General features: G+C 38.3%; 3 protein-coding genes and 1 pseudogene across 4 annotated transcripts in view; 3 read left to right on the top strand and 1 right to left on the bottom strand.

The window, feature by feature from the left end:
* Positions 1–7,421, bottom strand: part of LOC144629338 (dihydroxy-acid dehydratase 2-like) — a 30,223-nt gene extending 22,802 nt beyond the window's left edge. The window contains exons 1-3 of the mRNA XM_078487575.1: positions 7,284–7,421; positions 2,270–2,326; positions 236–274 (exon numbers count right to left, since the gene is read on the bottom strand). Coding sequence (XP_078343701.1) covers positions 236–274; positions 2,270–2,326; positions 7,284–7,301 — 114 coding nt within the window. The 5' untranslated portion in view covers positions 7,302–7,421. The remainder of the gene's footprint in view (positions 1–235; positions 275–2,269; positions 2,327–7,283) is intronic.
* A 228-nt stretch (positions 7,422–7,649) lies between these two features.
* LOC144667527 (uncharacterized) lies at positions 7,650–23,419 on the top strand. Of its 2 annotated transcripts, none has more exons than XM_078528956.1 (8): positions 7,650–7,812; positions 9,329–9,451; positions 14,842–14,991; positions 15,402–15,521; positions 19,643–19,977; positions 20,549–20,698; positions 21,191–21,328; positions 22,182–23,419. In XM_078528956.1, the coding sequence occupies exons 1-8, from the start codon at positions 7,803–7,805 to the stop codon at positions 22,341–22,343; spliced, it is 1,188 nt and encodes a 395-aa protein (XP_078385082.1). In that variant the 5' UTR covers positions 7,650–7,802; the 3' UTR covers positions 22,344–23,419. The 2 variants fall into 2 exon arrangements, with proteins under 2 accessions (XP_078385082.1, XP_078385081.1); XM_078528955.1 differs by having other exon boundaries at positions 7,653–7,812; positions 19,643–19,973; positions 20,545–20,698.
* Positions 11,662–13,718, top strand: LOC144629345 (uncharacterized; annotated as a pseudogene).
* Positions 23,420–24,087: 668 nt separating the features above from the next.
* LOC144627907 (serine protease 23-like) overlaps positions 24,088–27,500 on the top strand; it is an 8,196-nt gene continuing 4,783 nt past the window's right edge. The window contains exon 1 of the mRNA XM_078485923.1: positions 24,088–24,299. Coding sequence (XP_078342049.1) covers positions 24,215–24,299 — 85 coding nt within the window. The 5' untranslated portion in view covers positions 24,088–24,214. The remainder of the gene's footprint in view (positions 24,300–27,500) is intronic.

Here is a 27,500-nt window from a genome sequence, read left to right as displayed (position 1 = left end):
GCCTCACCCCAGTTGACTATGGCAACTACCTTTAGTGTGCAGAACCAGGCACACCTCTTGTGACAACATCATCCTGCCATCTACTTCAACTGCCTCCCACTGATCGTCTCTCCAACTTCATGCATGTGTACCCTTGAACAAAATCTGTATCTACACCTCTATTCTGTTTTTCTTTCATTCCCACATTTTTGGGATTTTCATCAATATTATTGTCATTCACTCTTAACAGAATTACCTTGAAGCCAATAGCTCTCATATGTGCTCTTGCTCCAGTCTGTTAATTAAAAAATAGCACTGCATAAACATCATTAATTGTAAATTTTGAGTTTTGATCAAGTATATGACTTAATCAGCTTTGTTTTTTTGTGCTATCTGTTTTTGTTTTTGACAAATTATAAACTCTAAGGTAACACCGTCAGGAACAGGGACCGCGGAGATCAATTTAAAGTGGTAGGGCTAAAAAGCTGGCTAAGAAAAGCAGAATTAGGGATTACTGTCCCGCCATTTGTTCTGTAAAAATTCATAGCGGAACTCCCGCGCTATTGGCGCGCTCGAACGGAGCATCGCTAAGTAAGCAAATGTTTATCCATCGAGCAAGAAATTTTGGGGGTCGCCGCCACCCCCGTACGTACTGGGGACGAAGTGTTCTTTTAGCGCTTTTGTCGGAGATTCCTGCACCTACGTACGTACTAGGGACGAAAAAGGTTCCCCACCCGTGGCTAAAGAAAAGGAGGGGAAATTGCAAACAGCAAATAAAGCTCGCAGGCAAGACAAAATATAGAAAATGGGTAAAATTTCTCAGCAACAGCACACAGCAAAAAATCTGAGAGGTTTATTACCCAACTGCTCTATTATGTTGTCCATTTTTCATATGTGAGTGTATCGAAATCCCGATGCGTCTTCACGCCAAAAAATGTGGCTCTCGTTCAATCGCTACACGGTTAAATTTTAATTTATTGGTCTCTGGTCGCATTTTTCGTAAAAGTAAAACGAGCAATTGACGTTATCTTCTATCGACTGGATGGTGTGAACGTTTTTAGTAGGAACTAAACGAAGTTAGGATATGAAAACGCTGGAAAATTTGCTGCATGGTATCCACTGTGTTCGCTATATCGAGGTTTCGTTATATCGAGGATCTTTTTCATATATTTTGCTATTACTGGGACGAAAAATATCGTTCGTTATATCGAGGACTTCGTTATATAGAGGTTCGTTAAATCGAGGTTCCACTGTAACAACCTGTACTGAATTGCTGAGCTTGATTTTATGACAGAAAATTTCATGATGTTTTTACTTTATGAACGCAGTTACGTGAGATTCCGTGTGGGCAATGTTAAAATTTTCCCATTTAGGTCATTTTTAAACAAATGGGGAGCTCCACTTTTAGCCTTGCCTAAATCTATATATTACATTATAATATGGTCAAGGAATTGCGCGCGCTGTGATTGGTCAATTCGAACTCATAACTCAATAAAGCACGCTGCATACGTCACGCGCGTGCTTTATCGTGCTTTAATATACAATCTTCGTTCACTGTCCAAAATCCACGCGCGCGATTGGTTAAAATAGATCACGTGATTTTGCTTTACCTGTAGTCAGCAAACTCCGACAGTGCTTACGTCACGAGTTTGAGCGCGCGCAATTTCTTTAACATTTCATAAAAGAAATAAAAAACTTTCTCCTGTTATATGAGCACGCGGGAATTTTTAAGAACTCACGAGAAGTGCGAGAAGTACTCGGCTGCGCCTCGCGCTTCTCTAACTCGTGCTTATATAACTCAAAAATACACTCTGGTGCGTTTTTTATTTCTTTATTATCCTTTTCACCTGTATGAAGCCGTAAAATATCAACCCAACCAAAAAAGTGGTAGGGCTATAGCCCTACCAGCCCCTCCCCCTCCGCGGCTCCTGGGAAGGATTTTTTTAGAGCTCAGGTCACCAGTTTATAATGCTTCATCAGCAAAATTGTGTGCTAACCAGTTTCTGGTTAAAAAATCACACCCAGCATTCATTTGTTTAACCCCATCAATTTGCACTAAGGTATACACCTGGTATGAAGAGATCAGTGTTATGCATGTGACGTTTCTTTGAAGAACACAATCACAATGTGTTTAATGGTCTGGCTTAAATTGAGTAAAAGGTCAACATGCACCTACATGAACAGTCATGAAGTGGCACACTCAGGTTCAGAAACAAAATTTTAAAAGGAACAAAACTATCCCAAAATGATTGATTAAGATATTTTTCAAACAATTAACCTTGAGTCTCACCTTTTTAATCCAGCTTGCTTGATCTGTGATGTCTCCAGTCAGCACTTTACTATTGACCTGGCAAGTTAAAAATAAATAGACATATGTTGGGGTTCAGTTTTACCTTTGGTACAATTTGGTATTTTTGTTTGATCTGGCGCCATGGTAAATACATCTTATTGACTAATCATGGGGGCACAACACAGAACACAACGCAGTGCCCCAGCCATGCCAGAGCTCAAATATATGCACCGCTTGATTGGGAGTTAGCAACCATTAGGAGGAAGCCACGAGCCATGCAGCCCACACTGCCGGAGCTTATCCAAGTTCTTATGCTACTTATCCGTAGCATTAAGTGGCTAGGAATATTTCTACTTTCCCCTGAATGGGATGCTAGTCCATCGCAGGGCTCCCCACCAGCATTAATAATAATAATATTATACTTAATTGACCACTCCCGAAATGGGGTTTTTCAGGGCCAATGCAAAACAAATATTGTAACATAACTGAACATGGTTAAAAATCCCAACTGGCAGGAGGCAGACCAGTTGGCTATTAGGAGTTGAACTCGGGACTACCGAGAACAACACCAGCTAGTGGTCAGAACGGGACTTGAACCCGCGACCTCCGGATTACAAGTCCGTGACGCTCTAACCACTCGGCCACGCTGCCTTCTCAAGCATTATGTCGCCGGTACCCATTTATACACCTGAGTGGAGAGAGGCACTATGAAAGTTGAGTGTCTTACCCAAGAACACTCCAAGTACACTGCTGAAATTGACTGATGCAATAATGAGGCCAGGCTGCCAGGGTAAAATTCTGACAAGTGATCTGGCCAATCGTGAGAAACGACTAATGGAAAAACTTAAATTCCGACAAGGACAAGAAATTTTCCTTTAATTTAATTACCCACAGTGACATAAAAAGCGATAAAACAGCGACAGGGAACATTTTTAAATAAGGACAAGCAACACGAGACCCCTCCCCAGTGTTCTCCCTAGTTTTCAGCACAGAAGGTAAGAAAACTTTTCAAACCGGTAAAGAAATTCTGGTAAATCCCAGCCGTTTTCTAGTTTACCTAGATGGAACAGAATGTTGTCCAAATGGTGGTCGAATTTTATTTCATGACAACTTTATTATGGCCTTGCAGACCTCTTTCGCCTGCTATACAGCCTAAGAAAAATTGCATAAAACTACCTTCTGTTGTTTTAAGGGGATACATTTGTTCTCGCTTACATGACGTACTACTTGATAAATCGGCGGTCCTGTTTCGTCTTTGCTACGAATTGCTGCAGCTCTTTTTTTCTTTGCTTCGAATACTCAGCATTCACGACGGCGTTGTTGAAAAGTTTTATTCTGAATGCTTCTTTTAACCTGTCGTCTGGATTTTGTTTTAAATACTTATGAACTTATGAGAAGAATTTGACAACGAAAGCTGCCTTTGTCTTCACCACGCGTCAGCTACGGTCAACTAAGCAATCAACTATTTTCTGCATTTTGCATGTTTTGAAAACTTAACTATTATATGTAAGCAATATTTCTCACTTCTACCTCTTTTAGTCAGGTCGCTTAGCGCAAATTTTTGGAGAAATCGTTACACGGTTGATAAAAGCACCAAAATTTGCAGAATGATTCTTTAAAGACTATTAAATAATTTTATCTGTGGCTCCACCTGAAATTTTTCCTGCAATTTGCAAAATTTGCTAAACATTTTGACCACGTACAAACTCTCAAGCACCGCTTCCACGCCATTTTGAATCGATTCAATGAAAGTGGGACAGAAGGAAATATTTCTCTTCTCCGTAAGTAATTTGCAGTTTTATGCTTAAATGTTGCAAAAATATATATAAATTAAAGACATTGCTTAAGTTTTCGCTAACATTTTATTTTTTAGATGCAGTATTCTAAAATGTTTATTATGGTTAATTATGCGCTTGTCGTTTGTGGCCGCCGAGGGATGCGGAATATGCTTAAAGAAGCCTTGAAGAAACGAGATTACACAGAGGACTCACAAATTTTGGTCAAGGCAGCTTCAAAAATAAGAAAATACATTTTCAGCCACGAGGCATATAAATTTAATAGATCGTTTCCAGAAAATAGTCAAGAAGCTTCGTTACCATCTAGCCTCAAAACCTCAAAGATAAGCACGAGTCCCAAGCATGCCTTACCGTTGGCAGCCTATTGTCTACAACACTAAGAAAAAAATAAAAGGAATCCGATACAGAAACAAGGCACTTTTAGGAGCGTGAACCGCCTCTGCCTGTCTACTGATTGCCTTGAACACACACAGATTGACGAGATGCAAGCGGAACATCCAGCATTTACACCAGCTGGGAATTTCTATTTCCCATGACCGGGTCACACAGCTTGACGAGTGGATTGCAGAAGCCATGTGCGAGCACTTTGACGAAGACGGAGTTGTATCCCCTGCCTGCCTGCTAAAGGTCTGTTCACTGTTGGTGCCTTAGACCACCTTCAAAAAGCTCTTTTCATGGTACCGGCATCAGTCTCCTCCAGTTTCCAACTGAAAACCAACCGGGTATGAGTATACCACCAGTTACGATTCCTCCATCGGTACCTAGAAAGCTCTCTGCCATTGTTCCACGCTATGTCTGGTTGTAACACCACATCCAGTTTTAGGAGAAAGGACAGGCATTTTTAAAGAGGAAACAGAAACACTTGCCTATTTAGCCTCCCATCCGATTGAGTCCCTTGATGCAGACTGTGAGCACTTCCGAAAAACTGAACGGCTGGTTATTATCGTTTATGACAAAGAGAGTTCGTCCTTGTCTCTTAACCAAACTAGGATTTAACTTTTCTGTCTTAAGAACGTTCACTGACAAGATGCCACCGACGGACAATGCTTTTCTTTAACGCACAAGACGGGCGTTCAATCTAGGACACTTGTACTGACGCTGTGCAAAATATCCCTTCACCGGACTTAATTTTAGCAGAACCACGATTTCTACACCTTATCGAGTTTCACTCTCCTTATATTTTTCATGTCTTATGTTATCTTTTTGGGTCAAAGAAGTGGCTAGCCGCCCAATCCAACGCCACTAGATCCACCCCTGTCTAGGATATTACAGATAATTTTGCAAGCCTTAAGCCGCCGCATTTTTTTCTTTTGTCGGTAGAAACGACTGCGTGGGATGCTAGGGTAAGGGAACTTGAAAATCGCGTGGTTTTCTCTTCAATTTGCCTTATGGGTAATAAATATCGGGTACTCTAATAAATGCCTGTGCAAAAAAGAGACGGACACCCCCTGAAAAAGTCTAATTGACCGCTTACGAAAGGGAACATTGCAGAACAGCCCTTATGAATTTATGCAAATGAGCTAAGAACGCTCTTGTTTAAATTTCAAGAAAAATAAAAAAAAATTGGATGGAGCTACGGATAAACTTAAAACCAGTATCGAAAATAGGCTGCATGCAAAAATTGGAGCTTTTATCACAAAATCTAATCGATCGCTTACGAAAGGACATTGCGGAACAGCTTTTATAAATATATGCAAATGAGTTAAAAACGTTCTTGTTTAAATTTCAAGAAAAAATAAAAAAATTCGGATGGAGCCACGGATAAACTTAAATAAGGTATAGAAAGGAGGCCGCATGCAAAAATTGGTGCTTTTATCACGCCGGTAACGATTTTTACGCTAACCGACCTGACTATTTGCCTTTGTAATTGTTTTCATTCTCAACGGACAAAGTGAAAGGCCAGCAAGGATTGCTGCGGCTTCATTGTGGAATGGAAACTGTGCAACAACAGATGTTCACTTGCCGAGAAGTGAGAAAGACCAGCAAAACTTGATCTTTCTTCAATAGGTATCGACCCTCAGAGACTCGGAAAGCGAAGGGAAATAAAGAATATTGAATACTAGCACAAATTTGTAAATGAATATTGCATTTGTCGCTGTTTATTTTCAATTTGTTATTTTATATTTTCGGTCATGAATACGAAGGTAAAACGAGTGCTGTTACTTTGTTATTTACCTGTTGAATTTTCAAGATATCTTAGCGGTTCTAGGCGGTAAAGAGTCGTGTTACAAGCGGTAAATTTTACCGGTTACCGTCTGATAAGGAGAACACTGCCCCTCCCCCTTGACAGGGCTTCAATAACCAAGTCCATTTATATCAAACATGGCCAAAATAATAAAACATGGCCAGCCGTAAACACAAAGCGAAAATATCGATTGGCAACGTTTAAGTTAAATGTTGATTTACTTGTCAAGTCTATTAATACACATGAAATAAAAGTATCTGCGCTCACCTCCACCCCAGCCTCCGCCTCATTTCAGTCAAGCTTCTCTCTCGCTTTTTTTATGATTATTTGTCCATTATGTATCAGTCAATTCCAAGTGAGATCACCCCCTCCCCCCACTGGGCAACCCCCGGACATTTGACCACTACTGACTTCAAGAATTCGAGGACCAAAAGGTGTGGAGTTTGATCAAACAGAAGCCTGGATGGTCGGGCATTTGACCGTCAACAAAATGTGTCATATACTATAAAACGCCAGCAAGCTCAAACGCGTGCAGTTAGTATTTTATTACGTTGCTGTAAAGTAGTTTAAACCTATCTTTTCCTATTAAAATTTGCTGATTAATAGGGCATGAGAGTCCGTTGAGGCCAATTGTTAACGAGAAAACCCAACTCACAATGACATTTCAGCCCCAACTGGTAGGGCATTTGACTGTGCAACTGGCCCACATAGTAGGCACTTTGATCAGGCATTTTGAAAAAAAAATTCAAATGGGTTTGCGGGGGGGGGGGGGGGGCATGATCTCGCTTGGATTTGACTGATACATTATATCACATGTAGTCTGAATGACTTCGCAGCCGGAATTCTCAGCAGTTGTCACAGAAACCTCAAAGGGTACATGCCTCTTATTCTTGTACTGAACTGATTTTTCAGAAATAGAACTTGTATAAAGCAACAGAAGCATCTCGCAAAATAAAAATTGAGCACGAGTAGAAAGGGACTAGCCTGCCTAGAGAATAAGCGGTCGAAGGAAATCGAGACTCGGAGGACTTACCTTAAGTTGAGTCGCCATTATTTTCAGCTACTGAAGAATAATCCTTTGCATACGGCAGGTGACAAAACACGGCTCAAACTGAGCAGCTAGTAGCAATGTAGCTGGAGGGATTAAACTGTATTTCGATGCAAGCTAGGTTGTGTGACGAACTGGGTTCTAAGCTTCAGCCGGGTTAGCCTCGTTTTCGCTTAACAGTCACGCCGCTTGCATGGGCTTCCTGTGTCCCCGGTTGAGTCCCCAGTTGACAGAAACAATAAGTCCCAAACTCCCACTGTGGTCGGAGTGCGTGTTTATTATAATCTGATTGGAAGCAAGGATAAAAGAAAACCTGAATTATAAAGTAATTACCACCCACTGAAATTAGCGGTCAAAAACGCATAGAATGATAAACTGAAAACTAAATTGCATTCGCCAGCTGGAAATATCTTAGACAAGATCGCCTTGTTTCGCATTGACACATCTAAGCCAAGAGCTCGAGATCTTTTTACCTTCAAATCAAGAATTGTTTTGGCACAAAAGATGCAAAGATGTAGGTTATCTTTAATATTCGTTTTAAATTAAATAGTTATCGATGTTCTTTATAAAGTATAAGCTTACACGAAGATCAGGTAAGGTATAAAGCATTTCTAAATTTCTTATCAAATTGACAAGAACTTGATATAGCCGAAAGATTATATATCCATACTACGTAAATTAAAATATCTTTATTTTATCACAAACGAAAATTTAAATCAAGTGACATATTTTATTTTAAAAAATTCATTCTTCCATTCTATTAAGCCAATTTTACTAAAAAAGATGCCACTTTAAAAAAGTTTTTTTCACCAAACTTGGAGAATATAGCTGAGAAGGAATTTCAAAACTAAGATGTAAGAATAAAATTAAAGACAACGAAACTTAAATGAAAGAAAAAATTTTATCAATTATTCAGTGCTTGCCCCAAGCAGTGACTCTTGTCATGACGCGAGAAACAAGAGATGACTACAAAACAAGCAAAAAATCTATTAAATTTAAATTAACAAAAGAAGTTTCCATTCTTCTCTAATCCACCTCGACGGGTTAATTGGTTTTATCTAGTTTTTCTTGTCTCGTTTGGTGTAGTCTCGTGTTAGGTTTATGTTTGTGGATAACGCTTGAAAACGATTATTACGATTTGTTTACTTTTTTATCATCTAATCGGTATACAGGATATGCTAAATTAAAAAATATATATTTTTAATGGTTTTGTAAGTGTCAGTTTTATGAAAATTTTATTCACCTATGATATGAAATATCAACCATAATTTTCAGTCCATATTACAGTTAGTTTTTTAGTTTTTTCCTTCAGAGGAGGGATCAAAAAGTGTCCGTGCTGATTTCAAAGTAATTGAACTTTAGTTTAACCATAATTGCTTGAGCAGTCAAGAATTATTAATAGCTAACCTTTGCGGCTATTCGTAAGGTTGGCAGGGAACATTTATAGGCACCCTCTCCAGGCATCCTCCGCTTTAGCGAACAATGCGAGGGGAGGGTCAGCGTTTTAACCTATATCCAAGAATTGGTCAACACTTTGATTGAGACTCAGTCCCTCTGGAAAGGCTTGTCCTAGAAATTCGTCAAAGAGCAAAAGGTATAGAAAATTTTAAAAGGACTTTTGGACTCAACTTAAATGACCTAAACATTTCCGCACTTCTGTTCAAAAGGGATTGCTTAAACTTGTTTTGGATAAACTGATTACAGAAATTTAAGCTTCATAGCCATCGCGTTAAAGCAGAGAAAGGTTATACCCAGAGCAGGAGAATATGTCCACTAGTTTGTCATAGACGAGTGCGCCCAGGATAACTGCGGAGCCACTTTGAAAAAAGACTTCACCTCGGACCAAAGCGAGACGTCATCAATACCGAAAGAGAAGATTTATCAAAAGGAAATTGCTTTTGCCAACTATCCTGATTTTAACTGTTTCGTATTCCCCTTTCATATAGCGGGCTAGTTCAACATGTCGACAGTTAATATCAAAGTTGTCCCCTGAAGTGGACCACCGTTTTTATTTAGAAGTATGTTTTAAGTTTTAGAAGAGGAAACCACTGAGAAATACTTTCACAATGAAGGTGACTGTGAGATTGAAAGTGCAAGGACTGCAAGGTCTTCAGCAGATTTTACTAAGGACCCCTCCCCAGAGGCCAACAAAGGTGTGTAGCATCCTAATCGCTTTTGTTAATTTCGCGATTCGTAAAAGAAATACAGTAAAGCCCCGACTTTAATGAAGTGCAAAGGAACTGGGAAATTTGTTCCTTGTATCAGGATTCTGTCCCAATACATTTTACTGTTTCCATACTGCTGATAATACGGTTAACAAAATGAACAGGACTTAACGTAGATGGTCGGGGGTGGGGTGGGGACGTCAGTGCAATGCCGGTCAAAGTCGAAATTTCAGGTTATGATCAGATAATCATGTCCTTGCATGTGATCAGCTATATAATGTTGGCTTAATCTGTTGAATGAGTTTGTTTCACGTAGTTATACTTTCTTAGTTTGAAAAAAAAAACTAATTTAAAGCACGAGTAGCTTGTCCTTGGTCGCATAACTTATTCACTTGGAAATTCATATCTAAAAGTGAAATAACTCTGAATGGTTTCATTTCGTAGGAAATTAACATGTGGGAGGTTCGAAAGTTAAAATTTGGACACTGAAATCTGTGAACATAACTTTCTCTTAAATTTCCAGCAGTCGAAAGAGTGACTCTGGTGGCCCACATTTTTTATCATTGAATTGTAATCAGCAGGATAAGATGCAACTTCTGGCAAACATTTTTTTAAAAAATATGCATCAGAGCCACCTAAATTTACAAAAAAATTAGGTGGCTCTGAACCCAATGTCCAGAATTGTTTAAACTTTGCGAAAAGTTGCATCTTGTCTTGCTTATCAATATTTAATAGTAAAAGTATGGGTCACCGAGATCGGTTTTGAGTTATTAGCAGTTACAGCTAAAATTAAGGGTGTATCTAGAAGGATATACTGTTGCTATGGTAACCTATTGTGTCATAAACCATGATTGTAGCATCAACTGATGAAGAGTGCTTATAGCGACCCATCAAGCTATAAGGTTTGGAAAGTGCTGTAAATTGTCGCCAGCCTCCTAAAGCTTAAGCTGGTTTCTTTGGCGGAAATCGAAATTAAACTCGAACAAATACTTTCTACCCAGTTTTGAAATTGTCAAGTTGAGCTAGTTTCGAAAGTCTTTTAAGTGTGAAGTATTGTTCAGCTTGTCTATCGCTATTTTTCGAAAAAAAAAAGTGGCAATGGCATTCTTAATGCAAAAAACCCTGCCTTTTGTAACAGGGCTTTTATTATCTAATTTGTGCTTTGTACAGCAAACTACATTAGTTTAAAAATCTGATACAAAAAATAACCTGGACCTTCTCTGACTATTCAAGCACAGTAGGAAGGATGTTTTAACTAGGGGTTGATTGAATGTAAGATAGTGTCAAAACCCATAGCTGAGCCCCATCTCACATATTGTCAGACAGTCTTGCATTTTTGTTGTCCTCTGACGCCAGAATACTACAACGAACTATCACGTGTAACCCTCTATAAATAAAGTTTGATAGATTGATTGATTGATTGAATTCAAGAACGTCCATTAAGTGCTGTTTATTGTGATAATAACTCGATCTATAAGAAACTCTTGCAAAGAGCAAAACTGTCAACACTTCATACGGGACGACTGCAAGCCATCGCGACAATAACGTACAAAGTTTCAAAAAGTTAAAAACGATCTGGTTCCACCCTGTATTGCGGACTCTAATATTCGTGGTTAACAATAATCAGTACAGTTGAATTCCGATACTCGAACCTTCAAGGGAAATCGAGAAAGGTTCAAATTAACGGGAGGTTCGAGTTATCCAAGGTAAAATTAGTAAGAAAATGACCTGAGGGGGAATCGAAAAAGGCCTTCGAGTTAGCGGGAGGTTCGAGTTATTGAGGGTTCGAGTTTTCGAGATAAATCTGTATTATCTTAGAAATTCAGAATTTTTTGTTTAGATTTCGAACTGTTACATACGGCAAACACAGCGTTAGCTATAAGGGTCCTGTTATTTGGTAAAAACTTAGTCATTTTATCCGATCTTCTGAATCTGTTGAATTAAATCAGTTGATTTCTCAAACTCATGAATAATACTTGCAAAGACTGTTTTAATTCTAGGGTACAACTAATTGCCAATTTTATTGTGCAATTGATTGTATTGTTTTATTTCTCTTTGCTTGAAGCATTTTAATTTAAAAATTAAAATGCTTCAAGCAAAATCGGTTTGCTATTAATAACGGAGGGAGGTTTCAGGGGTTTTATCATCACAGCGACTTACGTTTCGTATGATTTATCAGGCTACTGGTCGGAACATTAGGTCTCCAAAATATCGCAATCGATGCAGGTTTAGATTACTGTTTCATACATCAGCGAACGGAAAATGAGCCGAAGTACCCTGATAGAAGTGTTTGGTCACATTGTGTTCAGTTTTACACGAGGAGTGACAGAGCATTACAACCCAGAAGAACCTGAATACACGGCAGAGTCTTTTGGCTACGACCCTCTTCAAAGCACAGGTCGAGAATGGTATTATCTTCCTGTTGATGAGCTTATTTATCAAGAATACAGCGAGAGAGAAGTCACCAGCACAAACTATCTCGCGACTAGCAGTCTTGATGTAAGACTTATAAACGCGTGTTCACCAGAGGAGAACGAAGCAACGCAGGAACATCGGCAAGATGAAGACAGAGAAATGGCTTGGAAGAGGCTTAGACCATCCGCTCTACACACAGTTTTTAAATCAATGTACATTGGAGCTTTGATTTCGCTTCTAACCGCCTCCATTATTGGTACAATATATGTAATGCTGTCTTATCTAACCTATAAAGCCGGGATGCATGAACTGTGAATATCAAATAGACAAAATGATTTCGGTACGCGTTCAATGGGCAAGAACAATTGCCGCTATAATTGGTAGTGCTTTCTATCATATCTGGCCACCTTTTGGCTATGTTACTTCTTTTTCGCCCAAATCAGCTAAAAGGCGCGAAAAGAAAACTGATTCTGGTTTGTTTCGTAATGTACTGTTTGGATATACTTTATCGTGTAGTACCACAATCTGTGGGAAGACCTGTCTTTAAGCTTCCTGCTTCTTACAAGGGCTTGGTTTATGTTCCAATTTTTATTTTCATTTTCACAAATGTCTTTCTACAATGCTATTTTGCCACAAAACACGTGATTATACGGTCAAGAGCAAAGCGGACTCTTATGATTTGTAAAATGGCAATACCAGCTTGTTTTACTGTTGTTGCGACTTTTCTCATCAGTTATTTTATTTACCCAGCGTATAACAAACAAGACAAAGAAGGTAAACTTGAAATCGCCCTCTTCTCTCCTCTCTTGGGTGTGGCTGTCAAAACAATCTCAAGAATTTGTGTTCAGCGGTTATGGAACATTACACACCCGGGATATTCATATGTCTTAATAGCACCGTTGTATTTTTTATTAGCTGTCATGTTTCGAGTTTTGCAAGCTGATCTTGAGAGTTTGGAATCCATCACTCTTCTCGGAATAATTCACGGCTTTGCAGAAGTCATAGAACGCAGCACCGTGGTTGTTGTTGATCACATCTGTCACCGGATTTGTAGACGAGCATCAACTCCTTGGGGAAGTTTTCGCACTCCTCGCCGTGAGAGACTAATGGCTGATATCGCCATCATGGGCATGTTATTCGAATCAGTTGCTGTAGTGTCTGTTAACGGCTTCTTATACTTGTATCAATGGATTTTCTTGAAAAAAGATTCGCTTTTAAAATTGCTGCAATCTTTTGCTATTCATACTTCAGTTCCTCTGGTGATCGAGTGGTTTTTCACCAGCGTCTCTCTGGCGATCGAGACTCGTTATCAAAATATGCCTGTCATGGCTGTTTGGCGAAGAAAGTGGAAAAGACACATTTTAGTGGCAATTGTTGCTGTTTTCCCAGTAGCTATGGTAACAAGCTCAAACCTTTTATTAATTGTACACGAGCGCTTTAATGAGCCCATAAATCAGCCCTGTAAAATGCCATTCACTTGAAAGAAGAGTGTATTCAGTGAAGCAAGCAAGGATCATGGCAATTTTATTCCCAGTAGAAGAACAACACTTATTCGCTTTGACTGTAAACACTGGGGCTGCTCTCAGTCAACGGTTAACTAAAAGACGAGGGGAGCGAAAAGAGTGTATTGAAGAACCGAGTTAAGAATCAGATTAAAAGTGTCAATATTCACAGAGTGCAACAAAAAGACTTCCCTCTAATGAAACATTTTCTTCGGCATTTTTTTTGCTATATAGAAAGGTTGAACCTACCATTGCAGACGAGCTTAACATTATTTTAAAATTCCTCAATGTAAATATTTTCAGTAAGAAGTAGAAAGGTATCGTATGAAAATACCACAAAAAATCCGATAATGAGGCCAGTAGCTATATCAACTAGTGTTAGCCCTTAGTAATTGTACATATGCGTTTAAATGAACCGTTAACAGCCCTGTAGAACTGTAGGATGCCGTCACTTGAAAGGAGAATGATCTCATGACAGCCAAGCAACAAGGCAACTTTGTTCTCTTGAGAAGAGCATAACTTGTGCATGTTTACTGCCGCAAGCATTAGGGTTCAACTGTCAGCCTCGAGTCAGCCATTATCTTAAAAGGCGTACTCCGACTGCAATTGATTGATAAAGAAGTTAAGAATGTTTTAATTGTTAATCTTCACAGGGTGCAAAAACAAATAAGAAAACACAAGTAGAGTAACCTCCCATAGGGACACTCTTTGATTGATTACCAAATTGTAGAATTTTAAATTTAAATTATAATGATACATTTGAATTTATCTTTATACATTTTCAGCTTCCTTTTATTTCCCTTTTGTTTATTCCTTTCTTTTTTTATTTTTGTAGTTTTCGTTGTGAGCTTCCTGTAGAGTAGCTTTAAGATTCGCGTTAAATAAAGTATCACATTACATTATTACTTGAGATCACAATACTAGTAAAACCAAAACCAAAGTAATCACTCTAACCAATTACAAAGAACACAGCCAAAAATAATCAAAACTCAAAGCAAATACATGTAGCCGACACGAAACCCGGAAAAACGTGCGCAAGCGAGTCACGATAGGTTTTGTTTTTACTTCTGATTGGCTAAAAAAAGTGGTGCAAGAGTTTTAAGCCAGTCATTGAGCGTAGTAATGCAAAACGAATGCAAATGCGAATTACTTTCGACGCTCGAGTGAAAACCGCTCTAAAACAAATGTAAGGTAATTGAAATTAAGATTGCCATAGATAACAGTGAACGGCTGGAACAGGCTGGATAACAGGCCACAACAATGCCCCTATAGCCAAGAAAATAATAGAGGTAGTGTTTATAACGGTCAAATTAAAATAGACGTTCCAGAGAGTTGTTTTACTAAAATCATAACCGGTCATATAGAAATTCAAAACCTCTTAAAGTAAAAAAAAATAGCTTATTTCGTTCAGCTGTACAATGACATTTATTTTTTGTATTGCTTATGACGTTCTATTTTCAGCCAAAGAAACAGATCATCTAAGTGATCCGTTGGCCACTCAATACTCGAGTGATTACGACACAGCTGAAAGCCAAAATGATGGTGGTCCAAAGAGTCCATCCTCTTTAACAAGGGGCCCGAGTAGCGAACCTTTGCCAAAGGAGGGATCAGGTTTGCACGATTTTTTTTTCATTTTTTGGTATAAGCCGGTGACAATTTAGGGTTTACAGGACAGTCAGATATTCATATGTACTTCTGAACATGAGAAAAGTTTTTTTAACAGATCGTAACCAGCATAAATACATGTAAATAATAACAGTCGATCTTCCGCTGGGGAAATGACTACAAGCATATATTGCAATTTCAAAAGTAGACATCACATTTTGCACCAGAGGCACATCAACTCCCCCAAGAGCCCCCAAAATGACGGCTATTTTTTCATAACTTTGAGGCCCATTGAAATCTGAATTTTACAGCAAAAAAAAAGAATATATGCAACAGCTTACACTGAAAAAAGCGAAGATTTTTCTGATCGGGTAGGTTTAGTTTAAAAAAGCTCAAGACTTGTGTTTTTTACGCAGTGGTAGCAGAAAGGGAAAGTGATGAGAGCCGAGCCAGTCGTTATGACAGGAGTGATGAATCCGACAAACGAACAACTAAAGAAGACTACGAGTCAGTTGAGTCTCGACCAACGACTAAGGGTAAATCACTTATTGCTATTTTTTTTTCACTGATACCTTTTTGTCGTCCACTCCCATATGTACACGAATTGAAAATTGACTCAATGCAAAATACATTTAGGTAGCTTTTGATTATTATATCATAAATTGTACACACTATCTCTTTTTTTGTTAGTTAAGCGCCTAGGCAGGTTGTTCTGGATTTCACCACACTCGACAGAATGAGAGAAGGGGGAGGAGGGGAAAGGTGTCATATTTCTTTCATGACAGATCAGAGAAGCCTCACAATTGTGCTAAACCGGCCACAGTCAACAAATTGTTAAAAATGGTGTCAAGAAATTTCCTCATTGCCAAAGAAAATCTCGGAGCTGGACGTTGGAAGTTCTAGCCTTAAGGCGGGGGTTCACGTGAAAGCCGTTTTTCCACCGTTTAATGTTGGTTTAATGCAAATATCTCATTAGCGTTTCAACAACTCTCTGCTCATTTAATTTTGTCTTTTATATCAAATTGTACTCTTTTTTATGTTAGCTATAGGAATTTTTGTCTTTTGTATTAATTGTAATTTTTTAGCTATAGGAATTTTTCTTTTGTCTTCTATATCAAATTGTAATTTTTCTATATTTAGTTAGTATTAACAGGTGAAGAGCCATGTAGTATGGATATACTGTTAATAAACCATTATAATTATTATTATTATTATTATTATTATTATTACTATTATTATTATTATTATTATTCATTTCACAAATCTATGTTTTGCAGTGTTTTGAGAATTTTTTGGTGAATTTTAAGGATTTTTGGGAGGAGATAGTTTTTCTCAAAGGAGTAGTAAAATTTGAAGAAATACTAGTAAGATTTTGTGGAATTTTAACCAAGATTCGGAGCTACGCTAATATTTCATAAATATGGTGGTTCGGAACCTTGCCTACAGAAATTTTTAAAAAATTGTTAGATTTTCCGTTTTGTCCATAAGACAAAAATATATGAAAACAACTTCCACCGTCAAGTTTTTAAGTTTTTTGGCCTTAAACGGTCAAAATTAAAAATAAGGTATTTTTGACCACTTCGGTCGTTGCTATGGCAACGAATTTTGACGACACAGTGACTTCAATCTGTTTAATGGTAGAACCTTAACAAAGTTGTACTAAAATTTTAACCTTAACTTTACTGGTGTAGCTGCAATAGAATTCCAAAGCCACCTTAAGAAATTTTTACCCCAAGGAAATTGTTAAATTGAACAGAACTGAACATTTTAAGAAAGTATCAATAATAAATATATTTTCACGTGATTTCGTAGAATAATTGTTAAATGCAGTAGAATCCCAATTTCTCGGGGAACGAAAATTGCTTCGAGAAATCGGGAGTCTCGAGAAACCGAGGGTTCGAGAAATCAGAATTCTACTGCAAACGTAAATGAGAGAATTTTGAGGGCCTTCTAAAATACTGCACGGCATTCAAATAAAAGAAATTTTAGTGTAGTATCGCCCGTCATTAGCGTTTTTACTCGCCCTACAAGCACGTTAAAATACTGCAAGACTGAATACTGCAGACTGGATTTTGTAACAAAGTGTATATTTCGCCGGAATATTTTAAGATCTCAGGATTTGCCTAGCTTATGTGACGCTTACTTTTCATTGTTGACAGCAGTTGTAATTGAACTAAGCTGCTGTTTATATTATGCTCACACAACAAATTTAAATACGTGAAAAAAACTAACCAAAATGACAAATTCAATTAAACCTGAGTATAAAATAAATTTTAAATAAACTTCCCCTTTTGTGGAAATGCTTTATAAGTTGCTGTAACCAAATGTTTTTTCAGCTGTAACAAATATCTGAATTAAATTGAGAAAGAACGGAAATTCTCCGTGGTAAGTCATTGCAAATTGCGCTTCTCATTTCTATAAAGCTTTGTTTTTAATTATTTATAACAAACACACAAAGACTGTTTTTAACATTAAGAATTGTATTGTTTTACTAACTGCGCCTTTGTGATCCCTTCTTCAATATTTTATTCTTTATCAACCAACCGCAACTGAACATTAATTGCAACGCGGGTTCAATTACTTTAAGTATGTTAATTATGTTACTAATACACAGCGATGACGGCAATCTATCCTCGTGGAGTTTAAAATAATCGAAGGAATAATAATTTCTTTTCAGTAGAAAATATTAGAATCACCGGAGAAAGAAAATTCGGAGACCAGAAAACAATTCTTTCACAGGTAAGATTCAATTTCTAAGAAACAACTTGGCCCTGTTACAAACTGTTTTCTGAATTAAATGAGAAAACCGCGAAGGTTAGTTCTCAGATAGGATATGATGGGATATGATTTTTAATAACGGAGAATGAAAGTATATCTTTTTCATAGAAACCCAATTTTGTTGATACAAACGGTTTCATAACGGCAAGAAGAGAATTTTTAAGTACTATATTTTTTGCCGTGCTCCATATCACTTTTCTGAACTCCATGGTTACGTACACCTCTGCAGAATGATTACATGTCTAATATTAAGCCACAAATTTCTATTTTGTGAAAAATCATGGTGGAAATAACAGATCATAGTTTTGGCCAAAACAACTACAAAATTATAGAAATAAAAATGAGTAGAGATGATGAAATTTTTTTTGTTATTGAGTTTATAAGCTCTACTAAATAAATTGTCTTGTTGTTTTGTTTCGATTTCTCGACTCGTTAATATTTTATAACTTCGGTTCTTAGCACGTTGGCTGATATACCTGGGTTGCTAAAATATATATTTTGTAATTATACTACACATGCTTTTTGGAGAATTTGTTCAGTTTAAAACGGATGTTTGAGAAATGTTTAACACAATCACGAGCTCAGATTTTACGTGTACAGTTAATTGCAAAAACTTAAACTTTCGGGTGAAAATGTTTAAGAAACATATAATAGAGTAAATCAAATCCAATGAAATAAAAACTGTAGTTGCCGCTTCAGATTACAGTTAGTTCGCGAGAAGTGTGAGTTGCCTGTGGCAGTGGAATCATTGGTGTTCCGACGTCTAGTCTGCCGCAGATTCATAACAAAAGTAGTTTGATGCTTGTTAGCACTGCACTAGTATCACAGAGGTCACGATGTTCGATTCTCGTTCAAGCCTGACTTTTTTTTTCAAGCTTTCTTTTCGTGACAACTAAAGATGCATGCATTACTGCGATGATCCTTCACGTAAAAAAAACTTTTTTCCGCAGTTCAAATGATATGATATTTCATATATTCTCATCCAATAGTAGACAGCATTGTTTTTCTCGAAAAATGACAGCTTATCGGTTAGAAGTCAGATAAATAGTCTATTTGCGGTTTTAATTCAGACCTGGCCATGCAAATAGTCTGTTAGGCCAAAAATTTTTTAAACTTTTACATAAAAAAAGATACTAAAAGTATATCTGATATCACTCAATCACTAGCTATCTCATTGGCTTAGGTATACAAGAAATTATTTGTTCCTTTACATCAAGTTTCAGACTATTGTGATGCACAGCTTAAAACAAATATTAAACGGAATGTAAGGCAATCAATTTGGACAGTCACTATTCCGAGCTTGCAGATGAAAGATGAGAAGTTTTGAATTGTTTGTTTGCTTGATTCAAGCGAATTTTCTTTCAACTTGTAGTTGATCCTTAACTTCCATTAGGAAGTAATTACCCTTAAGTTAATTTTAAAGATTTAACCCCTAACTGCGATCGATGGCGCACACGTTTAAAGGTGGTTTTCCACTGACGTGCGTGAAAAAAATTTAGAGACAATGTATGAAGGCCTTGCGTAAACGGCCTCCTCCAGAGGCGTCTGTGTACGAGGAAGTTGCGTAAACGTGTACGCAAGTCCTCCATACATTGTGTCTAATTTTTTAACGCACGTAAAAAAAAAGTGGAAATCAACCTTAATGCAGTGCCCAGTGCACTTCTACTTTGCTACCTGCCCGAGGCACTTAGGCATCATGAAGCATAACATATATAACTTTATTTAGCTTAAGATCACGTATTAAGCTTGTGTTTCGGGTGCATTTATTGAGATGCACCAGCTTATTTGCCGGTATGCCACAATGAAATAAAAATATATGCTTTACTTTCTTTTTAAATTTATGGTTAATAGTTGTTTTTTTGTTTCTTTTCAATTATAGGTGGAAGGAAGTCCAGGCGAAAACGCCTCAACTTATTAACACGAAGGCAAACGAAACTACATCAATCGACCATGGATCGACTCATGTACGAAATAGCTGTGAGGACACAACACAAAGCAAAGACTCTCGAGTTTGAAGCTAAAAATCTGTGTGAAACTGTTGATAATTTACGAGATGAGAACAGATCACTGAAGCGACTTCAGAGATCGCAAGACAGGGAAATTCATGAAAGACATGACTTTGTGGATATGGCGAATCTGTCGCTGAAAGGTTTTCGCAGAGATGTCAGATTCAGTGAAGGGAATCGTGTTGACGCCCAGGTCAATACTAGGCGAGTAACCAGCGATTATAAAGCTATGTTTTTAGGCATTTTAGGCACAAAATCAAAATGATTTTGCCTTTTCAGGCAACGCAAACGATCGTGTTTTATCAGCAATTATTAAAAACTAGCAATGGTATGTTGCCATTTCTGAGTTTTGATTGGTTAACAGGCAATGGTATATGGGCTCATATACCATTGACCATTGAGCTGGGGAGCTCAAATATTGCAATTCTTTGGGCGTTTTTAATAAAACAATTATTCCACTCGCGCTTGTTGGATATGAAATCGTTATATCCAACGCGCGCTCGTGAAATAATTGTTAAAGAAATAGACAGCGATAAGGGAACCAATCAGATTCGCTGATTTCCAATATAACACGCTGTGTCTACTGATCAATTTTATTTACTCCCCTCCAGCCCACTCACCTTTTTACTACGGGGTATGCCAATCATTGATTGATTAACTTTGATTAATTGATTGATTGTTTGATTGAGTTATTGATTGATTGATGTTTGTTACTGTTTCATAGGAAGGCTTTATTGATGAACTTACTTGAGTTTTTTATTTCTCATCATCGTAGGAAGAAAAACAAGAAAGTTATGCGACTTGAAAAAGAAAAGAAAAGACTTGAAGAGTTAGTGAAACTTGACTCGAAACTTCCAAGCATAGAGGAACTGGAATTGAGAATAGAGAAAGCCAGCAGAGAACTTGAGAAAAAAGATGAAAAACTTGAGGTTAGTTTTAAGTTTATAAAGTTAATTTAGGGCTACCACCGAAGCCTAACAAAACAATAATGTTAAATTAGCAAAACTAAGCCTTTGGTATTTATTTGCTTGATGTCCCTTTCGGTAGACTTGATCTTCGAAAAGGGCTTATATTCGGGAGTGGGATCATAACCGAAGAAAATTTGTTAACTGGAGGGCTAATTAGTTTTGGAAGAATTTTTACGTTTTGATTTGGCAGCTCATTATCAGGGTGGGGGACTTTTTTTCAGACTTTTTTCGGTGTAGTGCCACTTAACTTTGTTGTTTTTGGAGAAAAGAAATTCTTTCAGAATGTTTTGAGGATCTTACCTTTTTGATATTCCGTTTCCAAGATTTAATTTCCGAGGATGAGTTTTTTATAATAGGTTTCTAATTAAGTCCTGCTTCAATTTCTGGAAAATCTCAAATGGAGATGCCAGACAAAAGGAACTTCTATAAATGCCTTTACTACTCTTTTTTCAGGATCTACAATCGAAGATTGAGGCTCAAGACCAAAGAGTCAGTCAAGAACAACAAAAGGAGAAGAAAAGATTTGTGAAACTACAACATGAGATAGAGGAGACAGTCAAAGAATGCCACGATCTAACAACCAGAATCAAGGTATGCTTGAATTTAGAACATTTCTCTTTGATCCAGGGAACTCCCGTAATATAGGGACGGGATTTTCGTCAGAAAATTTAATTCAAAGCCTAAAGCAGACCAATTTGAACGTGGGTAAATTTTTTTGATTCCTGAAAGATACTGTTTTTACCCTAATCGGTCTAGACCGCCAATACAGTTTGACGGCGTTTGTTATTTCGTAACATACAACCCTAAACGGTCCTAAACCAGAGCTTGACGGCTAAAAATACTGGTGTTCTTTCCTAGTAAGACCAAAATGTAATCCGTAATTTACACCCCTGAGCGAGAACACGAGCAGCTTCCCCGTCCCTTTCATATGGTAGTCCCCCCCGGAAACACGTCTCTTTGGTGGGGGCTCCTGTTGTGTGCATGAGATGTGTGCTGTGACCAGTGCTTCAAGTGGTTTAGCTTAACAGCCGCCCAGTTAGCTTAGAGCGCCGGACTGCTATGCGGGAGGTCGAGGGTTCGAATCCCAGACCGGACCAACACTTAGGGTCTTAAAATAACTGAGGAGAATGCGCTGCCTTTGTAATTGCACTACAAATGGTTAGACTTTCTAGACTTCTTGTAAAAGGACGTTAAGCTGTAGGTCTCGTCTCCTGTATCTTCAGTCCTATTGCAGGGGACGTTGAAGAACCTACACACTATTCGCAATGAGTAGGGCACGAAGCTCCGGGTGATGTGGTCTTGCCTTTGTGTGTAGTAAATTACAGTATGTGTACAGCGCATTTGAACATAAACATATGGAAAATGCGCTGTATAAAAGCGTTATTATTATCATTTCTAAAATGTATAGTTGACATTTCAGACTGAAAACATTTTTTTTTCTCAGGTGGCAGAGAGGAAAATTCACAAGACAAATATTTACAGCCGCAAGAGTGGACCAGTGACCCAGTCCTTACCGGCCATCACCTGGCATCCCCCGACGGATGAACAGTCCGCTACAAATAAAGTTGAAAAATGGCTGAACAAACATGGTGAAAATTCAACATAAAAAATAAACTAAAATTAGCCGTTCTAAATTCCTGATCATCTTTGTGAAAGTTCTAAAAAAGCTTTGGTTCAGGATACAAACAAAAACATGTTACAAAAATCACATACGCACTTGATTTAGGAGGCACAATCGAGCAGTCCGGGCTCGTCCCTTGACCATGATCACTGTGAATTTCTGCAATCGCCAACGGACAGTACATACGTACCGGATTCTGGTGGATCTAGTCAGCAAACCGAAGAGAATAAACAACTTAAAAAAGTAAGGCTGACTGTACGGTTGGGTTGATAGACTTTTATTTCTAAGTTTTCGTCAGGCATTCCCTGAAGAAGTCAGGCCGTGCCTGACGAAATATTTGAAATTAAAGTCTATTAGCCCAACTGTAGAGTCATCGATAGAGTCAGCCTTACTATTTTAGGATCACTGTACTCTGAGGCGGGCTACTTTACTCGAACAGCAGCTGAAAGTGCCTTACTCAACCTAGGTGTATACATGTGAGACGGAAAGCATATTGTCGTGGTCAAGCATCCTATTCAGGGGGAGTAGAAATACTCCAAGTCACTTCATACTATCGGAACAGGATACAAGCACGGACCATTATTAAACATAAACTCGAATGCAGATTTGACCAAATATGCAAATAGAAGAAACCTGCATTCTTTAGGCTTAGTTCCATGTAGGTTCACTGCTTGAATTAATCTCCCTCTTGAGAAAGCTAAGCCGGCACAAGCTAATGAGAATGTAAGTAAGCTTATAGAAACAACTGCTGTGACCCTAAGAGAAAAGACAGACTTCCAGTAGTCTAGGCCGCTCGTTGTCGCGGTTTTGCCCCTTGCTAGTACGAGCGTTAACCCCAACAAAACCGCCAGCTACACAGGCTACATGCACCATCCGTGATTCGGGTGCGAGGAACACACTCGCATGGGATACACGCGTGGGTTGAACACGGTGCCTTCCATTTGGTGATAAAAGTAAATCCTCCAAGCGGAATCGCGAAAGAAAAAGAGTATACCAAGATTGTCATTGTTCTCCTTCATATAATTTAGAAGAAACTGTACAGTTGCCACATACAGTTCCAAATCCTCAAATGATTAAAAGATCTTTGTCTTCAGACTAACAAATCATCGACATTTTTATCATTCTATCACTTGGATATCACAGCTAAAAGGAGATTTCCAGATGAATGTTATAGCACTGGCATTATAATCCAAGGCTGCGATGAAACGTGGCGAGATACCAGTAAACATGTTGCATGCGATCGCGGTTCATAATGTTTCAGAACTACGGGCTAATCCTTTCTCATTTCTGTGTTTTCCTGTTCATTGTCGAAAGCGATAATCACCACAGGGGAAATTCCGATCACACATCACTCATCAGTCATATAATATGTGACACCTATAGCAGAATGGGAAGGGTAGGGAGGGAGGCATAATTGCCTGATATGGCAAGTTGTGCCGTGAGTTTATTCCAGTCTAAAAACAGATTAATTCCAGTTCTTCCCAACGGTACTACAATGTGTAATAATTATATTTTTCATCGCGCCATTTTTGGATTCTATTTTCTAAAACTACCCCTCCCTTGTGAATTTCATCTTGATTGATATTTAAGAAGCTACTTGGTGTCGATAATCACACCCCATAGAGAGAAAACAGTGAAGTTATTCATTTAATGCTTTTAAAGCGATTTATCATAATACAACTAAACCCTTGTTGTTTATTTTCATACTACATACACTTCTACCGCTCTATACGGCTCATCTCATGCGAGTAGTTTTTGATCCCAACGCGGTTCGCATCAGTCCACCCGGCATAAAACAGTGAGTTTTCGACCAAGTCAAATGAAGATCATCCGGTGAGACAAAGGACACAAAGGTTATGAAATACGTATTGCGTGTGGCCTTGTGTGTTTTTGCACTCGGAATAAGTGGATTTCTTGATGTTCAAGCAGATGATGCGATAGGTAAGCTATAATGTTTCGTTTAATGGCCTCAGGTTTTTTTCCTTGTACATTGTTGTTATGATCATGTAAACAAGCATTTCGCGAGAGCAGACATCTCCCTTCGGATGCCTTTAAATACTGATTGAAACCTCGATTTAACAAAACGCCATATAACGTCTTTATAAGTCCTCCGTATAATAAACGACATTCTTCGCCTCACTATTTAACAAAAATCGCGAAATCGCGCGGAATATCGCCTGATACATAGCCAACGAGGCCGTAGGCCGAGTTGGCTAGAATCAGACGATATTCAGCAAAATTGAGAAGGATAATTGTTTTATTATTCAACAAATTGGCAACAAAATACATTTTGCAGCTAGAAAAAAACTGGGGTTGTGCAGTGTTTCCAAGATTTCGGACGAATCTTAACAACCTACGTATATTGACGTACGAGGAAACATGTCTCCAGACTCACCCGTAGCGCGTGTATGTTTCCCAGTTTTGACCAGTTTTGTCTCACAGGAAGCATTGTTTCCAGCGTCAATTTTGTTTCCAGGAAGCAAATTTTGCTTCTGCTACACGGCAGAAACATTTCGTGATTCCGAGCGGCATGGAAGCACGGCAACACGAGGAAACAATTATGGAAACATATTTCCAGCATTTGTTGAATACCGTAATAAAGTAAAATATATGGAAAAGAACCCTGATATAACAAAACCTCGTTATAGAGAACATATTCTGCCAGTTTCCTAGCCCTTAGGTTCTGGCCGTGCTTCCAGTCGTCTATCGCGTGTAAAGAAAATAGGAAACGAGTGCACACAGGCTACAACTCTGGCAAAGTTCTAAGTGTCAGTCAAGCACTTTATGAATGAGCATCAATTGCAACCTTTTGATAGAACTCATCTGCCTCCGGCCCTCGCTATTTGAAAGATCAATAGAGAACCTGCTAGGGTATGACAGGGCAGGGCTGGGTACATATACGTGCAAAAGAAAAAACTTTGTGGCCATTTTCACAAAAAAGTCCTATGAATAACAACTATCTGCTTTCCATGAACAATTTTGTTTCTGTCCTAACCACTCAGACATAACGTATTTTTTCGAAAACTGATCGTGCACAGAAAAAGACAAGTCTATTTCGTGTTTCCCTGCCAAGACAATCGAACGGAAACAAACGGAATTTTTCATCAAAATCAATCCATGAATTACGATCGATTGGTTCGGCAATCAAACTCAGTTACAGAAAGTTTATTGTCTGATTGCATTTGATTACCGAACTAAATCGAACGCAATTCATGAATCCATGGATTGAGTTATACAGTTGGGCACCGAAGGGACAGAGCAAAATGACCGCATTATAGAGAGGTGTCCGTATTATAAAGGTTACCATTATGATGTAACTTTCATACTCCACTGCAGTGTGAAGTATTAACTAAAATGAGGCCCACACTTTTTTTAGCTACATCTAAACTGATTACTGAGCAGCATTGAGACAGTGTCTATTTGTCAGTAGAGCACTATACACTGTACAACTATGTGTACTGTATATGAATCACTGTTTTCAAATGAACTGATCTATATACTAGTTACATAACGCGTTCGAGTGGCATACTTAACAATTATTCCACGAGTGCGCGTTTGATATGAGTTGCTTATAACGATCTCATATGCAACAAGCGCCCAAAGAATTGCAATATTTGAGCTTCCCAGCTGTTTTTGTTGGCGCGTATCAGCTACAATGTTTGTGTCAATGGTATACGAGCTCATATACAATTGCCTGTTAACCAATCAAAACGCAGGAATTGCAATATACCATTGCTTGTTTTTAGTGTAGTGTTTGTACACTACACTAATGCAGTTAGTTTAGTGGGGAAGCGAATTCCGCTACGCCAGACGTAAACAGTTAATTGCGCGGTCAAGTGGAACAAGCACGTAGACATACATATGCAAATTAGACTGAAACTGGCTTGTTATTGTCCACGAATGTTCTAAAGCAATGGGTTAAAAAATTCGCGACAAGGCTCGAACGCGCTCCGGGCAATTAATTAGGGAAAAAAGGTACTCGCAACATAAGATAAATGTACTTCACCAAAATAAACTGATAAAAAACTAACAGCCAGTGTACAACTCCGTGAGATGGTAACAGATTCATGCGAGTAATAACGCAAACAAAATACTTGATGTAAGACTTCTAAGTGGATTCCGGAGATACCGGCAGTAAAATGAGAGGACATGTAAAACTTATAAAGGATACACGTCACGCAAGCTAGCAGTAAGAGATTAATATTTGAGCTCTGGGCAGTTAATAGGGAAAAAGGTCATCGCAACATAAGATAAATGTACTGCACCAAAATAAACTGTTAAAAAACTTATAGTTAGTGCCCAACTCAGTGAGATGGCAACAGATTCACGTGAGTAATCGCGCAAGCAGATTGGATTCCGGAGATACCAGAAGTAAAATGAGAGGACATTTAAAACTTATAAAGGATTAACGTCACACTAGCTAGCCTCTCTCCTCCGCAGAGGCCTCTTTCGTGTTTCGTACGGGCTGGGAAATGGGGAGAGGTGAAAAGTAAGCGCGCGGAGCCTGGAGAGAAACGAAACGAAAGCGCGCGGGGGACACTGTGTTTTTCCCCTTCTTTCCCCCGTGTTTTTCGCCTTCGCTCACTAAAGAAGCCTCTGCGGAGGAGAGAGCTAGCTAGCAGTGAGTGATTAAAATTTGAGCTTGCTGAGACGTCAGCCTGGTAGCAAGTTCATACGGACATCATTATTGAAGAATGTCACGAGGCTGACTCTAATTATTTTCCGTACAAAAGCTACCTTCTTTAGTCACTGAGGTGATGTGCTTAAGTTTTTTTTAACAAAATTTATAGTTTGCTAAATGATGCCATTTAACTAGCTACCTCCCTAAGTCACTGCAAGATCTGATAAACCGTTTTCAATGTGTTGGGGGAAATTCTTCTTTAGACAGATCACGTTATTAAAGAACGTGGCAGGATGACTCGAATTATTTTCAGTAAGTAAGCTACCTTCTTTAGTCACTGAGGTGATGTGCTTAAGTTTTTTTTTTAACAAAATCAATAGTTTGATAAGTGATGCCATTAACTACCTCCCTTATTTACTGAAAGATATGAAAAACCGCTGTTAACGTGTTGGGTGAAATTCTTCTTTAGACAGATCATGTTCTCAAATAACATGACAGACGTGTCTCGTCTGACAATTGCC

This window comes from Oculina patagonica, chromosome 10 (genome assembly GCF_052425735.1).
Source record: "Oculina patagonica isolate OP01 chromosome 10, crgOcupat, whole genome shotgun sequence".
Classification (NCBI taxonomy): domain Eukaryota; kingdom Metazoa; phylum Cnidaria; class Anthozoa; order Scleractinia; family Oculinidae; genus Oculina; species Oculina patagonica.
Note: the sequence above shows the minus strand (reverse complement) of the source record. Positions and strands in the feature narration are given on the sequence as shown.

Bases quoted from the DNA above. Each gene is read 5' to 3' on its own strand.
- LOC144667527 (XM_078528956.1), top strand. The intron at 9,452-14,841 runs GTGTGTAGCATC...TTCTATTTTCAG, and splicing joins CTCCCCAGAGGCCAACAAAG to CCAAAGAAACAGATCATCTA. The intron at 19,978-20,548 runs GTAACCAGCGAT...CATCGTAGGAAG, and splicing joins CCCAGGTCAATACTAGGCGA to AAAAACAAGAAAGTTATGCG.